Source organism: Cervus canadensis, chromosome 1 (genome assembly GCF_019320065.1).
Source record: "Cervus canadensis isolate Bull #8, Minnesota chromosome 1, ASM1932006v1, whole genome shotgun sequence".
In the NCBI taxonomy this organism is placed as follows: domain Eukaryota; kingdom Metazoa; phylum Chordata; class Mammalia; order Artiodactyla; family Cervidae; genus Cervus; species Cervus canadensis.
In genome coordinates, this window is record NC_057386.1 from 97,231,690 (window position 1) to 97,245,544 (window position 13,855).

The 13,855-nt window shown below is 44.3% G+C and overlaps 1 protein-coding gene across 8 annotated transcripts in view; it reads right to left on the bottom strand.

Annotated features, from left to right (window-relative positions):
- FNIP2 (folliculin interacting protein 2) overlaps positions 1-13,855 on the bottom strand; it is a 123,548-nt gene that overhangs the window by 75,014 nt on the left and 34,679 nt on the right. The window contains exon 1 of one of the 8 annotated variants that reach the window (XM_043487413.1): positions 11,550-12,350. The exons of 5 other annotated variants lie outside the window; for them this stretch is intronic. In XM_043487413.1, coding sequence (XP_043343348.1) covers positions 11,550-11,710 — 161 coding nt within the window. In that variant the 5' untranslated portion in view covers positions 11,711-12,350. Of the gene's footprint in view, positions 1-11,549; positions 12,351-13,855 lie in introns of those variants that run through there. 2 more of the 8 variants (XM_043487410.1, XM_043487407.1) reach the window with 2 other exon arrangements.

Here is a 13,855-nt window from a genome sequence, read left to right on the forward strand (position 1 = left end):
ATCTTTATAACAGCTCTAGTCATGAGAGCCAAAACCATTCCATCACTGAACAAACTTCAGCTTCAAAGTGAAAGTGTTAGCTGCTCAGTAGTGTTCAACTCTGTGTGACCCCATGGACTGTAGCCCACTAGGCTCCTCTATCCATGGAACTCTCCACGCAAGAATAATGGAGTGGGTTGCCATGACCTCCTCCAGGAGATCTTCTCGATTCAGGGATCAAACCCGGGTCTCCAGCACTGTAAGCAGACTCTTTACCACCTGAGTCACCACGGAAGCCCATGATCAATAAACTATGATCCAGCACCAAAAAGGGATGAAGTGCCATTACATGCCAGAACGCAGGTGAATCTTGAAAATAGGTAAATGAAAGAAGATAACCACGGAGCATCATATGTTGTATGATGCTGTTTAAAGAAAATGTCCAGAAATAGGCAAATCTATAGAGACAGTAAATTCATCATTGATTAGAACCATTTGTAGGGAGACTAGAGGATGATAGCTAACTTTGGTGGGTGGTCGCTTTTAAAGTTAATGAAAATGTTCTGAAGCTGATGTGGTGAGGACTTTACAACTCTGTGGACACAGCAAATTCACTGAGGTACAGAAAGACTTCAGATGGGTGGGAATTATACTTCGATAATATGACTGGAGACATATTAATATGTCTTTTTTTTCCTGAAAATTATTGACTGGAGACATATCAACATGTTTTTAGAGAGTGATACAATTATAATCACTGTGAAAGGTGTGTGAAAGATGTTAGAGCTTAAAAGTGATCAAGTGCTCATAATGCAACTAACGTTTGTTGTTCTTATTCATATTTTGTTCTGTTAGGTTTTTGTTCCAACCTTGTGTATACTGTACACACAAGCTTTATTATGTAAAATTTTCAAAAATGACACATCATAAACTTTTAAGTGAAGAATTTTTCAGTGAATTTTATGCAGGTACTTTCTCTGACCGAGTGACATATAACTAGTGTCTCAGGAGATGACAGCTCTTCAGAATATAGTTTTGATTCAGATGATTTAAATATTAGACTAACAAAATGACAAAAAACCTTAGTGATTGATTCTGATACTGAAGGTGAACATGAAACTCATGATGCTAGAGACTTTACAGGTGTGTCAGTAAAGACTTCACAGTGTATAACTGTTGAATTTAATAACTCGCAAAGTGTTAGTGAAATAACAGAATTAATTTTTGGCTGTCCAAAATAAAAATCTTTGGCCATAGGCATTAGTTTCTGCAAAAATCCCCTGGTCAGTAATGAGTTAAAAGAAAATGAGATTCTGTTTCCCCCTCCCCACCTCCAAGAATGGGGCACAGTGGGGATGCCAGGCACTGCTGGTGAGCAAGGAGACAGGACACCCACTCTGGAGAACATCGAATAAAACAAGAGTCATTAAGTCCTAAAACCTAAACTCCACTCTTCTGCAGGCACTCACCCTACGAAATTAATGCCAGCGTGCAGACAGGGACATGGTGATACATTCATTACAGCATTGATTATAATAGTAAAATTTGTAAAAAAAAAAAAAAAATGAAATGCTCATGAATAGGCTAACAGATACATAAACTGTAGCCTATTCAGAGAACGGAATGCTATACTGAAGTCAGAATTAACAAAGTAGAGCTACATGGATTGATACAAATGAATCTCAAAAACATCCAGCTGTAAAAACAAACAAACAAACATCCAGCTGTATAAAAAAAGAAGCTCTGAAATAATATGTACAGTATGATATCCATTTTATAATGTTAAATACATGTAACCCAGTATTATTTATAGATACATCATAGCCAGTAATAGGCTTATAGGTGGCGCTACTGGTAAAGAATCTGCCTGTCAGTGCAGGAGACACGAGACACTGGTTCGATCCCCTGGTTGGGAAGATTCCCAAGAGGAGGAAATGGCAACCCACTCCAGTATTCCTGCCTGGAAAATTCCATGGAGAAAGGAGTCTGGCCGGCTACAGTCCATGGGATCACAAAGTGCTGGACACAACTGAGCGACTGAGCACCACAGCCAGTAAATAACAGATACGCAGAAGAATAAGAACCATCATGTTCAAACGGCAGTTACCTCTGGAAGGAAGAGAGGGAGGCGGGGCCGCAGGAAGGAGGATACAGGAAGCATCACCTGCTTCCCTAACGGTCTGGTTCTTTAAAAAAAAATTATATATGTGAAGCAAAAGTGGCAAAATGTTAAGATTTAAGAAAACTGGGTCACGGGTTACACATATGGTTAATATAGCATAGTCTGTACTTTCTGTATGATTGAAGTGTTTCATAAGAAAATGAAAGTGGAAAAGGGTTTTTTAAATGAGGAAAAAAGAATTTGTAAGAAACTAATAAAATCAATTACTTGAATGAGATGGAAAAGAAAAAAAAGAGGTGGGGAGCAACAAGTTTCAGATAGATATTTTTCTTTTGAACCAAGTGGATATACAATCTCTGAAGATATATGGATAAAATGCTTTTCAAAACGTTAAGGAAGGGACGTCCCTGGCAGTCCAGTGGGCTAAGACTCCGTGCTCCTAATGCAGGGGCCTGGCTTCCACCCTGGTCAAGAACTAGATCCCACATGCCGCAACTAAGAGTTTTTAGGCCACAACTGAAGATTCCCTGTGCCGCTACTAGGACCCGAGTAGCCAAATAAATAGACGTTTAAATAAACAGGAGAGGAATGAATGGTGAAAACAGCAGCAACAACAACAAAAGTTAAGGAAAAAACTCTTATTCATCTGTTCTAAGAAGCGATTTAACCTACACAAGATGTTAGGATTGGGGGTCTCCGTATCTCTGCCTCAAGTTTCCAAGTAGAGGACAATTTCAACGAGAGGTCACTTCTGACTGCTTTGTCTGTCCACTGCTCCTCTCAGGGGAGAGGAATCAATTCTGATGGACAATTTTCCTTCCCTCTGTGGCAACCACCCGCCTGCAGAGCACTTCCTGACCTGGTCCTCAGCTCCTGGCATCAGGTAGGCAGGGACTGTCCTGTGGACCGAGGTCCGGGGTGTCCCAGGATCCGGAGGACCAGGCGGGTGGGCGGCCCGGACTCTGAGGTCAACAGTCCACGGCCCCTGTTGCCACACACGACACTGTTTCCCACTTACCTAACCAATTTCTATCTCTCAATTTTCAAATTCTGTTGGGGAAGGAAAATGGGTCTCCTTCAAATTTCCTACCAGGAACATCTCCAAGGAAAATTCTCTCACAAGGAAACCGTCAGAAATTCGAACAAAGATAGGTTGTTCTCTGCATTGTAACAGTCAAAAACTAAAAATATTAAATATCCATTATAGGACACACCCAAAGTGTTTGAGGTCATCCGTTCAAGATACTTAAAAAGTCATTAAAAACTGTCTTAAAAACATTTTAATGACATGGTGAAAGTGTCATGGTATAACACTGAGTCAAAAAACAGATTATACATACATACAATACACATATATGGTTCAGTTAATACAATGCAGCTTATATCCACCTACCAAAAAGGACTGCAAGAAAATAAATAAAATTATTAATAGTAGTAAAAATCTGTATGACAGCACTCTTGGTAAGTTGGGTTTTCATTTTTATACTTGCTTGCATTTCCTAAATGCTTTGTAATAAATTGTATTATTTTGATAATCAGAAAAAATATTTAAGAAAAATATTAAAAGTTTAGTAACATTATAAAAGAATGGAGGCATTTATAAAGAAAAGGAGAAAGCAGCTAGCCTGACATGAATGCAGTCATGCTCTGTTAAATTTTAATATTTCATACACTGGCAATTAAGTGGAATTTAAAAATAAAAAAAACAGTCTCATTTATATCAGCCCCCAAAAGAAATTCTTAGGTATAAATCTAATACAATACCTATAAGATTTATAGGAGGAGAACTACAAAACTCTTAAAAAAAAGAACTCAAAGGAGTTGTTTTCTAGATATCAACAAGCTGATTCTGAAGTTCACACGGAGAGGCAGAGGACCCAGAACAGCCAACATGACATTGAAGGGGAAGACCAATGTCAGAGGAATGACACTACCTGACTTGAAGTCTTACTGCAGGCACAGTAAACAGGACAGTGTGGTCCTGGTGAAAGAGCAGACAAACAGATGGATAAAGAACTGACCCAGAGTCGCACACACTCAACCGACCTTTCACAAAGGAACAAAGGCAACACGACGGAGAACAGGCAGTCTTTCCACAAGTGGCACCAAACAAGTGGACATCCATACGTCAAAGAAAGGATCTCCACACAGCCCTTTAACCCTTTGCAAAATTTTAACTCAAAATAGATCAGAGACTCAAAATGCCAAATTATAAAACTCCTAGAAGAAAACACAGGAGAAAATCTAGATGATCTTGAGCACCGTGTTGACAGCACAAAGGCACAAGCCATGAAAGGAATAGGTGAGAAGCTGGACCTCATCAAGTTTAAAAACTCTGTCCCATGAGGGACAACAAGAGAAGAAAACAGGCTTCAGACTGCGGGAAAACATTCGCAAAAGACAATACTGATAAAGGACTAGTATCCATAATATACCCGCAACTCATAAAACTCAAAATGAGAAAACAAACAACCCAATTTAAAAACTGGCAAAAGACCTGAATAGACAGAGAACAAAAGACATAAGTGTATGAAAAATATGCTCCACATCGTATGTCATTAGAGAAATACACATTGAAACAACGAGACAGCACCACACACCTATTAGAGTGGCCGAGAGCCAAAACACTGAAAAACAGCAAATGCTAAGAGGACGTGGAGCAACAGGAACTGTCACTCATCGCGGGTGGGAATGCAAAATGGTATAGCCAGTCCAGAAGCTGGTGGTTTCTTACAACAAAACAAACTCTTACCTTACAACCCAGGAAGTACACGCCTTGATATTTACCCAAAGGAATAAACATAGCCACAGAAAAACCGGCATGTGGATTTTACAGCAGCTTTAGTCGTCCCACTGTCAAAATGTGGAAGCAACCAACACATCCTTCAGTAGGTGGATGGATAAACTGTGTCCATCCAGACAGCGGAACATTACTCAGCACTAAAAACAAATGAGCTATCAAGCCATGGAAAGACATGGAGGAAAGTAGGAAATACAAATTACTAAGTGAAAGAAGCCAATCTGAAAAAGCAATGTACTGTTATGATTCCAACCAAAGGACACTCTAGAAAACAGATTATGCTGCTGCTGCGTCACTTCAGTCGTGTCCGACTCTGTGCGACCCCATAGACGGCAGCCTACCAGGCTCCTCTGTCCCTGGGATTCTCCAGGCAAGAATACTGGAATGGGTTGCCATTTCCTTCTCCAATGCATGAAAGTGAAAAGTGAAAGTGAAGTCGGTCAGTTGTGTCCGACTCGTTGCGACCCCATGGACTGCAGCCTACCAGGCTCCGTCCGTGGGAGTTTCCAGGCAAGAGTACTGGAGTGGGTTGCCATTGCCTTCTCTGACAAAAGAGACTATAGAGACGGAGCTTTTCAGCTCAGTGGCTGCCAGAGTTAGGGGTTGGTAATGGGTGACAGGAATAGGTAGAGCACAGAGGACTTTCAGGGCAGTGAGACTGCTCTGTATGAAACTATACTAATGGGTTGTTACAGTCATTGTTTAGTCACTAAGCGTGTCTGACTCTTTGCAACCCCATGGACTATCGCCCACCAGGTTCCTCTGTCCTAGGCAAGAATGCTGGAGTGGGTTGCCATTTCCTTCTCCAGGGGATCTTCCTGACCCTGGGATTGAACCCACATCTCCTGTGTTGGCAGGCGGATTCTTTACCACTGAGCCACCAGGGAAGCATATGGATGGGTACACGTCCTTATACAATTGTCCAAACCCACAGGACGAACAGCGCCAAGAGCGAACCTCAAATGTAAGGCACAGTTTGGGGAGAGGATGATATGTCAATTGCAGGCTCCTCAGCTGTAACACACATACAACCCTGGTGTCAGATGCTGACAGCAGGGGAGGTGTGAGTGCGGGGCAGGGAGGAGACGGGGGCTCTGTCCTTCAGGCTTTTCAGTAAACCTAAAACTGCTCTGAAACACAGTCTATCTTTTAAAAAAAAAAAATCAGTGTTCAATGGAACTTCAAAATGTAGGACCTTTGAGTAACAAGGACCGGTTTTAAACTTTGCTACAGGATTATTCTCTGAGGACCATTTACTCTACTAGAGAATCTCCTGTGATGATGAGAACCAAGGACACGTTATTTGAGTGTTGGATGCAGTCACTGAAGGTCTCTGTCCCTGCTCAGCAGAAGTGCAGGCCACCTCCCCTGGGGCCTGTCCCTGCTCGGCAGCAGCCCCCAGTCCTACACCAGCTGTCGTAAAAGCAGTTGACACTGAGTCAGTAGTCACTGCCTGGAGAGAACAATGGTTAGATACAAAGAAGAGAGGCTCCAATGGCAGGAATGTTTGTTATCAAGCAAAGGCCAGTGGGCAAGACTCTGGGGGACGGGCAGTCCCCACCTCCCGCCCACACCATGTGCTCAGCTGCAGCCTGGACCACCCGCACACCTCCGCCCATTCATCTCCCCACAGAGAACCGCAGGCCATCTGCATCCCTCGGGCATCACTGTTTAGGGTGCACACCACGCATGTTCCTGCCTTGGGATCTCTGTACTCACTCCTCCCACTGCTGAGAACATGCTTCCTCAAATACCCACACAGCTTGCTCTCCAGATAAAAAAAAAAGACCGCTGAGATCATTCTGATTCCCGTGGTTGCCAAGGGATGTCCTCACATCTGCCTGACATTTCTGGGTCCCACTGGTCCCTGACAGACAATCAGGATGCTGCAGCTGGAGGGGACCCAGACACCCCAGGCTGCAGACCTGACTCATCACTAGAGCCACCCCAGAAAATCTCTGTGTTCCTTTTTAGTAAACAAAGCTTCCCTAGCTCCACTTCCAGGACTTTGGTCCAGTGGCTCTGAAGTGAGGCTCAGGAACCTGCATTTTTAAAAACTCATCTTTGGAAAATCAATCACCTGATCCACCACTTTAATTTCTTTTAGAAGAGAAAATAGAAACAGAGAGGAGGCGACAATCCCAAAGACACAGTGGGTTTCAGGGGCGACGAGCCCTGAGATCGTGAGATCAAGGCAGAGAAGATCCCAGCTCACAGGTGCTCGCCTTAAATGTGGGGCCACAGTCTACGTTCTCACGTCAGGGAAGATTAAAAAAAAAAAATCACTAAGTGGGGAAAGTAGCTGAGGCTCTACCAAGATTTTGGTTTTTTAATTTTTTTCTTTTGCTTACCTTTGGGGAGGGTGAGAAATGAAGATGAAAGAAAATGTTATACATAGAAAAAAAAAAAAGACAGCATTCTAATTCACATCTGTTCTGTAAAGACTTGAGAGTAGCGGGCTGTTTTTTTTGTTTGTTTGTTTTTTTAAAAAAAAAAAAAGCCTTTCTAAACTAATGAAGATGAGAGATTAAGAGAAGGAGCAAAGCCTGCAAGATGTAGAAGTCTGACTGATAGATGAATACCTGATACACAACATCCCACATACACTCGGGTTCCTGTAAAAGTGGGGGAGAGCTGCCGGGAATCCCGCCGGCTGGGTTCCCTTGGTGAGTGTTGGTTGGGAGTCTAGTTACAGTATCCGGCGGGTCACGGGTTATGGCTCTCAGGGACTCCCGCCAGGGCTTGCTTCCCCTTGTTCAGAGGTTATTCAGCTTCTGCTACTGTAATAATGAAAGGATGAGGCTGAGCCGTGGCCTGACTCACAAAGGAGTCACAAGAGACCCAGGAGTCGTGGCCACCTCATCCTCCCCAGTCCATCTGGCCGAGCAGAGCTTGCTGGAGGCAATGGAGTGGGGGGGAACCCTTCATCTACCACCCAGCACCTGGCCTGGGGGACCCAGAGCCAAAGTGATTTGCCTTCTGCCTGGAGCACTCTCAAAACACTCCCCTACAGTGACTAAACAACAGGGCTTTACCCTGCTTGTCCTCAAAATAAGACCTAGATCAAGTGTAAGTTAGTCATCTGGCAGCGTGGATGCTGCAGCCCCCATTCAGTTCCGAGGCTGACCTGACTCACCCCCGAGAGCTGGGGATCAGAGAAAAGATGAATGTTCTCTGAACCTAGGGCAACATGCCTCTGCCCAACACCACGTTACCACTGCATTCCTTCCACCGTTCACTCGTCCTCAGATTACATCCCCAAATCCCAACCATCAACTGGTGGAAATAAACTCTCTTAACGAGTCAGAGAAAACTCCTCGTGGCACATGAAGTCAGCGGAAAGGGCAGCGAAGCAGGGAGCTTGCGGTGGTGATGCCCAGGGCATCGCGAAGAGGCAGCCCAGGTCCGCAGCCTCCCCGTGAGGCTGGTCACCAGCACGGGGCCGTCAGCTGACCGGGGCGGGGTTGTGCCTGTGCCTGCACTCAACCTGTCCAGCAGCTCATTTCCCAAGCAGGAAGTTTTGCAGTGTTTCTCAGTGAAGAGCGTGATACAAACACTCCCCGCCTCAACCCGCCCTGCCTCATACTCCCCTTTAGAAGCCTTTCACTAAAGTCTTCAGGACTCTAACTACTGTAAACATAGACCGCCGTACGGCTGTGGTCAGCTCATCTCCGTGAAGCATGCGCTGGGGAAGAAGCACCCTGGTTTATGTACTTGTTTTCTCCGTAGGCATCTTCCACAAACAAGCGAAGGCTCTATCTTTTTTAATAGGTTCATCTGAATCATAGGCATATCAGAGATCTATATTCACTCCTTCTCTCCCTCCATCCTGGAGGTTCTAAAGTAGCCACAGTGGATCTCTTCTGAACCCAAATGTCAAGATGTGAAACTTCAAGCACCGTTGACTCTGAAGGGCTGTTTCAGTTCCTCTCCACGTGTGGGGCATGGTTGTTGTTTTTTTTAACTTTTAATTTTGAAGTGTACAGTCGACTAACAATTTTGTGATAGCTTCAGGTGGACCAGCAAGGGACTCAGCCATATATAAACACGTATCCATTCTCCCCGGAAGTCCCCTTCCATCCAGGCTGCCACATAACATTGAGGAGAGTTCCCTCTGCTATACGGTAGGTCCTTGTTGGTTACCCATTCGGGGGCACATTTTTTAAGGCAAGGCTGTATCAAATTTTCTCGTGCCATCAGAGAAACAGCAATTTATAAGATTTACAAGATAAGCTAGGCAATTTATAAGATAAGCTAGGCACGTCCTCCCAGATTCTGCATATAAACAGCCCTATGGATGGATTTAATTTGCTGGGAAAGTTTAAAAAGTCAAGTTATTAGCATCTTTGAGAGAGCAGATTGGAAGCAATTGCAGTTGAAGCCCCACATCGCAGTTCACAGTTCCTAGATTTGAGCTAAGTTTCAGCAAGGAATGTTTTATTGGCAAACCACTTAAGATGCCTCCTCAAACTCTACAGGTTTCTGCTGACTCTGGAATTTTGTGAAATATATTGAAAACCCAATATATTGAAAACATTCTAGAGGTTAAACAGAGTAGAAGCAAAGGTCGAGGTGGGACGACTTCCATCCTGAAATCTCTCATTCCACAGGAACCACAGTGGGAAGATCCAGGGCTTCTTTCTGCCCTGCACTGTGCCAGGTTCACACGGCGCCACTGTTGGGTACCTGGAACCTTCCCACTGCACTTATGGAATCTATCTCTTCACCTCTGACTACGTGGAAAATCACGAGCAATGAAAAAGGAAGAAAGAAAACTACCTATCAGTGTGCCAGGACAACCACTCGAAACTGTTGACCTAAGATACCCAAGAGCAGAGCGGGCACTGGGAGTCACACCTGGCTGGCTGCCACCTGACCTGGCCACACAGGTACCTCGTGAGCAGCTGGAGCCAGATCCTTGGGGCACAAGCTCCTATCAATAATTCACTCCACCCGAGACCAGCCCGCTCCTAGAGAAATTCAGGAAAAAAGGCACCATCCTGCAAACAACGGCCACCTTCTCAAGACTGTAAAAGGGGAAGAGAAAGTGGAAATAGGACCAAGACAATTGGTGTGACCAGAGATGAATTCCAACTAAATGACACACATCATCACTGTACAGAGGTCTAAAACCATCTCGGCATCTAAGAAGCAAATCTAAAGGAAGTTAAAATAAGGAAAGGAGACAATGCACGTGAAAAGGTTTCGTTCAGTTTAATGCGTCATTTGCAAATTCACCGAGGGAGAAGCAGAAGCTCAGACGGAAAACTGAGGAAGTCTAGCAAGAACTGGTGACGCCCTGAGGGTCTTCTCCTGTGGGCGCCACCCCCGGTGCTCCGCCTACCTACTCAGGGAATCGAGAATTGTCTGAGTAACAAAAATAGGGATTCAGAATGTCCCGAAGCGACCCTGTAGAATCTTGGAGGAGGAGAGAATTTCAAAAGCAATCCGAACTAGCTATGTATCTGAACAGTTGAGAATGAGATGCAGAAAAAGCAGGGGGCCAGCCAGGGTTAACACAGCCTCCGGGCAGCAGAGCTGGGATCAGGATCGGATTTGGATCCACACCCAAGATGACCAAGTGCGGATCCACCAGGCTCTGCTGTCACTCAGCCATCCTTTCCACACAGGAAACACCACAGATGGTGTAACAGTGAGATTCTTATCGCAATAGTCACATCTCTATACTGAGTGGACAGCACAGGGTTTCCAACTATGGACACTTATCCTGCAGTGAACTCTGTACCGTTTTATTGTTTCCATTGAAGAAATACCATGATTTTTACATGACAGAAATCACACCCTGATTATTAGTCAACAACCAAGAACTATATTTATGAGGTAAACAGTTGATAAGCCATGTTAATGCTGAGAAAAATTCTATAAGGAAAAAAGTAACAACACTCAAGTGGATTTAGAAACTTACTTTTATACTAATCATGAGAATCGGAGCTTACTTTTTTCTGGCCTTGCTGAATATTTTGGAATGAAATGCAATTTCCAAAGTATTTTTCTGTTTCACTGATATGCACTAAAATTCCTTAATGTTTCCACTAAGAGTTATCACTAACAAAATTAGTGAATTCTTCCAAAATGAATGAAACAATTAAGTAGCAATTAAACAGCAAGTATAATACATATTCCTTTGATGGGCTGCATTACAAACGCTGGTTCATCCTAACATCTTTCTTCCCATGGGAAGGATTTTCCAGAAGGGGAAGCCTGGACTATCCCTCACCACCCCACCTCCAGCCAGAAACGCCCAGCCCTCTGCCCACCAGCCAGACTGAGAAGTGGGGCATCCCGGCCCTGTCTTGTCCGTGTGCTGGTCCTTTGGGGCTGTGGCTCCTTTGCCCAGTGAGCCCTGAGATTGCACTGTTCAGGCTTCCCCCGGGACAGGCGGCGCCCACTGCGTCCTGGTGCCTCCACCAGGAGAAATGGAGGCTCAGGAGCACACGGGCAGCAGGACCCAACGGCTGCTAGAAGACACCCATCCTGCACCTCTTCTGTAAAGGACAGGGCTTGTCTGCACACCCACCAACCACCTGTGCCTGTCTGCAAACCCAAGTTTCAGATCACCATGATTTACCTCCCCGGCGCCCAGTGAGAATTTCTCTGAGACTCTGAGACAGAACAGAAATTTCAAACCTGTTGCTGAGTTCCGGGCCATCAGGGCTGCTGCCCACTCTCGCATGCTTCTGTGTCCTCGTGCAGAAAAGCGTTCTGTGCGGCCGCCCATCACTTACACCCCGGGCTGCGTCTCGCCAGCCCCCCGGCTGGGCTGTGGTCCTGGCCGAGCAGCCACACATCTCCCGGCGGGTCAGCCCTCTTCCAGGTGGTTCTGACTGTCCTCATGGACTTGGAAGGTCCTATGGCTGGAGGGGTTTCCGCAGTGATCAGCTGTCCCTATGATACCCGCACACTCCTTGTACAGAGGAGGTAGGTTACACAAGCTTCTTGGCAGCAACCCCTCTAATTTCCGCTTTCAGAAGTTTTTTTTTTTTTAAAAAAGGAACATTCACTTGTTATGTAAACGAAGCCCCTCGATTTAGGAAGTCAGATACATGCCTTACTCTGTAAAGCAGGCTCTCAGCAAAGCCATTAGAATCCAACAAGTCCAAGCCCCACTTCCTACTTTTGTTCCTGGGTTTGCGCTCTGGTTACAAAAGACAAGACTCTCAACAGGCTGAGTGGCTCGGACTGACTCACGCCGTAGTGGCCCGGCCGGAGATTATGAAGTAGCCAATTAATTGATCACAAGATCTCCGCACACGACTCACATGGCTGTGGGTGAAACCCGGTGACTCGCCTGCAGCTGCAAGGTTGTCCTGACATTGGCCACCACCCTCTTAATGGCTCTCCCGTGAGCAAGTGTCAGCTGACAGCTCTTACTCTGCAACCTTGAAAATCCTGCCCAGAGCAAGCGAGAGACGGCGGCCCTCAGCAACCCCCCTGCAGGGCTTCTCGCACAGGGGCAGACGTGGAGTGAGGGAAGGGATACATCCTGGCTTTAATACCAATGTCGAATTTAATTTATTTATGAAAGAAAAGTAGTAATAACCGAGAAGCCATAAACCCCCAAAGCTCTTGCACTGGATTCTTAATTCCTAAGCACATCCAAACTGAGACAGCCCTAAACCAGCAGAATCCAAGAACAAAGGCAGTTCACTTTCTACTTATGACATGAATGTACTTCACTTGTAAAATGAGAATAATACTATGGTATTATATATCAATATGATATAGCTATGATATATGTTAATATACCACCTACTTCAACATTTCATGATACATATTTTATATTTTCAGGTTATATTTTATGTGATATATCTTACATGATATATACTTTACTTATATATTATGCATTTTATGACATATATTGATATAGTACATTATTCCTATCATTTTTATGAAACATTTTATACTTTTGTTATATTTTATGATACATACTTATATAAGTATGCATAAAATGCATTGATAAATGACACATTTCCATATTTTACATTTTTTATGTCTTATGATATATGTGCTATTTTATGTGATACACATTTATATTTTATATGATATACATTGATATATCATACATATCAGCATTTTTCCATAGTACTGTGAATTTATGGGTAAGATTTTTCTTTCAGAAGAAATAAAAAGCATCGGTCGCTAAAACTGGACTGTCCCAATTCACTTTCCTCTTGTCCTCCTGAAGTCAGGGTGAAGAAAATACTAAAAGTTCCAAAATCTGATGAACCCTTGGCTGGGTCTTTAGTTTGATGAAATAAAATTCATACTTCATGGTGAGACAAGAAAAACTTAAAAATGCTCCTCTGCCTGTGTGGGCCTCCCCGCTCACCTTCAGTGCCTGGTGAGTCTGCACCGACCAGACCTCCTCAGGAGACGACATTCCTTCCTAATCCCGGGAGGGGTCTGGAGGACCCTCAACTAACTCTGAAAGTGTGGATCTGGGTTGTGCAAACTAGCAACACATCATCTGACATTCAACATTTGTCTCAAAAACCCATCTAACTGTGACTTGACCACTGACAGGATGATGATGCTAGAGCTTTCTGAAAGACCATATCCCAGGTTATAATCCTCAGGCTGGCTCGAATAAAATTTTCCATTTCTTTCTTAGATCAACTATTGATTAATTTTTCATCGACAGGCTTCAGAGGGCTTTAAATGTCTCCACACATGGCAGCCACGTGTATTCCACCCTGCGATGTGACAAGGTCTAACACTGCATGGCAGAGGCCTCAGTTACCTAAAGACTTCACTGTGTATGTGACCTTAAAGTTCCTTTGGGACAAACCCACAGAAGATGTTAACCACGCCCTCCTCTGAGAGAGAGAGATTGTAATGCATCTACAATGGCAACCACCTCCTCTGTGACGCAGGCTCAAATGCCAAGACAGGGCCAGGTTAGGAGAAAGTAAACCCACTTCTCCAGGAAGGCA